At 43.9% G+C, this 1,922-nt stretch overlaps 1 protein-coding gene across 2 annotated transcripts; it reads right to left on the reverse strand.

Moving 5' to 3' along the window:
- Positions 1–465: 465 nt before the first annotated feature.
- LOC117568380 (proteasome subunit beta type-5) lies at positions 466–1,692 on the reverse strand. 2 transcript variants are annotated; one of them, XM_052005351.1, is made up of 3 exons: positions 1,458–1,692; positions 978–1,392; positions 466–905 (listed from the first exon to the last, which is right to left on the reverse strand). In XM_052005351.1, the coding sequence occupies exons 1-3, from the start codon at positions 1,605–1,607 to the stop codon at positions 604–606; spliced, it is 867 nt and encodes a 288-aa protein (XP_051861311.1). In that variant the 5' UTR covers positions 1,608–1,692; the 3' UTR covers positions 466–603. The 2 variants fall into 2 exon arrangements, with proteins under 2 accessions (XP_051861311.1, XP_034104880.1); XM_034248989.2 differs by having other exon boundaries at positions 466–1,392; positions 1,458–1,691.
- Positions 1,693–1,922: the final 230 nt, after the last annotated feature.

A 1,922-nucleotide genomic window follows, 5' to 3' on the forward strand; every position in this document is an offset into this window, starting at 1 on the left:
GCGTGCAAACATAACAAATGCTGTCGAAAAAAAATTATAGCTCTATCTCTTATAGTCTCTGAGATCTAGGTGTTCATACGGACGGACGGACAGACACACAGACGGACAGACGGACATGGCTAGATCGTCTCGGCTGTTGACGCTGATCAAGAATATATATACTTTATAGGGTCGGAGATGCCTCCTTCTACCTGTTACATACATTTCCTGTCGGCACAAAGTTATAATACCCTTCTACCCTATGGGTAGCGGGTATAATTATAGCTCTATCTCGGACATCTAGGTGTTCATTCGGCAGACGGACAGACGAACATGGCTAGTTCGTCTCGGCTGTTGACGCTGATCAAGAACATATATACTTTATAGGGTCGGAGATGCATCCTTATACTTGTTACATACATTTCCTGCCGACACAGTTATAATACCCTTCTACGCTATTGATAGCGGGTATTAAAAATACGAACATTTACATACCTAAACTTTTTACTATGATAGTCGCAATTAAGAGTTTGACAATGTTAATTTGTAAATCAAATTTTAAATGACCTTAAACAATCTTTGATTATTTACTGAAATTTAAAACTATTACTTCTGATATTCTTTCTACACTTTCTCCATAGTCACCGCTGCGACTCGTGCTTGGACATTATCATGTCGTAGTTTTTGTTCAATCCATGCTTTGCTAGTGCAGGGCAAATGAGCTTGGTCATCATTACTAGTTGTCTCCTCGCAAAAGATGTCATGCAGATCGTTGCAGTCCGTGTTGCAAATGTTTTTCCAGCCCTTGTCGTTAATGTGATATAGGCGAACAATGCCTCCCGAGTACGCATCTTTACTGGTGGCATGGTAAATAGCACGCCGGGCCAGATCATAGGCTTCCTCATCTGTTAGATTCCAGCGATACCCTGTATCGAGTACACCTAGAGCATATGGAGAACCACTACCCACTGAGAAAACACTCCCATGAGAGCGCATACCCTCGGAGTCCACATATATGAGCTTACAGCCCTCGTCATCACATCCCGCCAGCATCATGCCCATGGCCAGACCCATGCCCTTGTACTCGGTGGATATATTGCACATTATTCTGGCTGCAGCATCCACAGGCATGCGGCTCTTGTAGCGCAGCTCGTGCAACCGGCACTCGCGTGCCAGCACTCGATCCCAGTAGACGCAGTCCGCAGCGCCGCCGGCTAAGGTGCCAAGCATATAATTAGTGAGCTCCACAACCTTCCTCATGCTCTGCGAGCCAATGTACTGGCCGGAAGTGGCTCGTGAATCAGCGCAAAGGATCACACCTCCTTGATACTTAAAGCCCAAAGTTGTGGTGCCATGATCGAACTCCATTCGCACGTTGCATTGCTGCAGAATCTTTGGCAGATTAACGGCAGGCTGCAGGCGATGCAGAGAATGATAAATAAAAAATATTGCTTTAAAGCCGAGTGGTAAACTAATACATTTTCAAACGGCGGAGCCATTAGACTATAAGGATTTCTAAGGTTGATGGTGGCAATTTGCAGCTGCTGTTGATCCCAGTCCTTGACTTGAGCGTCGAAACCCTTCATGAAGCCAAATTTATTTAAGCCGCATATTTCCTCCAAAGCCATACTCGAATATTATGAATTTAAAGATTTAATCTTACTAAATTGAAAATATTTTATTGAAGCTAAAATCTAAGGAGACTCGTTGACTGCGTTGTCATTAATCAGAGCCTTCTGTGCATCCCATTAACATTGCAAGATATGCTCCACATAATGTAGCTATGTTAGCTAGACTCTGAGTCGAAATCTTGCACTTGCACTGGCGTCATCTTAGCCTGGCTCTTATTAAAACAGGTTGAACTAAGCTCCAATTAATTGCCAGGCCACTGCAGCGAGAATAAAGGAGAAGCAGAGTTTGTTGCCCTTTAATAAACTCGCTGC

This window comes from Drosophila albomicans, chromosome 3 (assembly GCF_009650485.2).
Source record: "Drosophila albomicans strain 15112-1751.03 chromosome 3, ASM965048v2, whole genome shotgun sequence".
Lineage (NCBI taxonomy): Eukaryota > Metazoa > Arthropoda > Insecta > Diptera > Drosophilidae > Drosophila > Drosophila albomicans.

What these genes read in the sequence shown, in the direction of transcription:
- LOC117568380 (XM_034248989.2), bottom strand. Translation starts at nt 1,607, where the DNA reads ATGGCTTTGGAGGAAATATGCGGCTTAAATAAATTTGGCTTCATGAAG. An exon ending in TGGCTCCGCCGTTTGAAAAT is followed by an intron (nt 1,393 to 1,457) that starts GTATTAGTTTAC and finishes CATCGCCTGCAG; the next exon opens with CCTGCCGTTAATCTGCCAAA.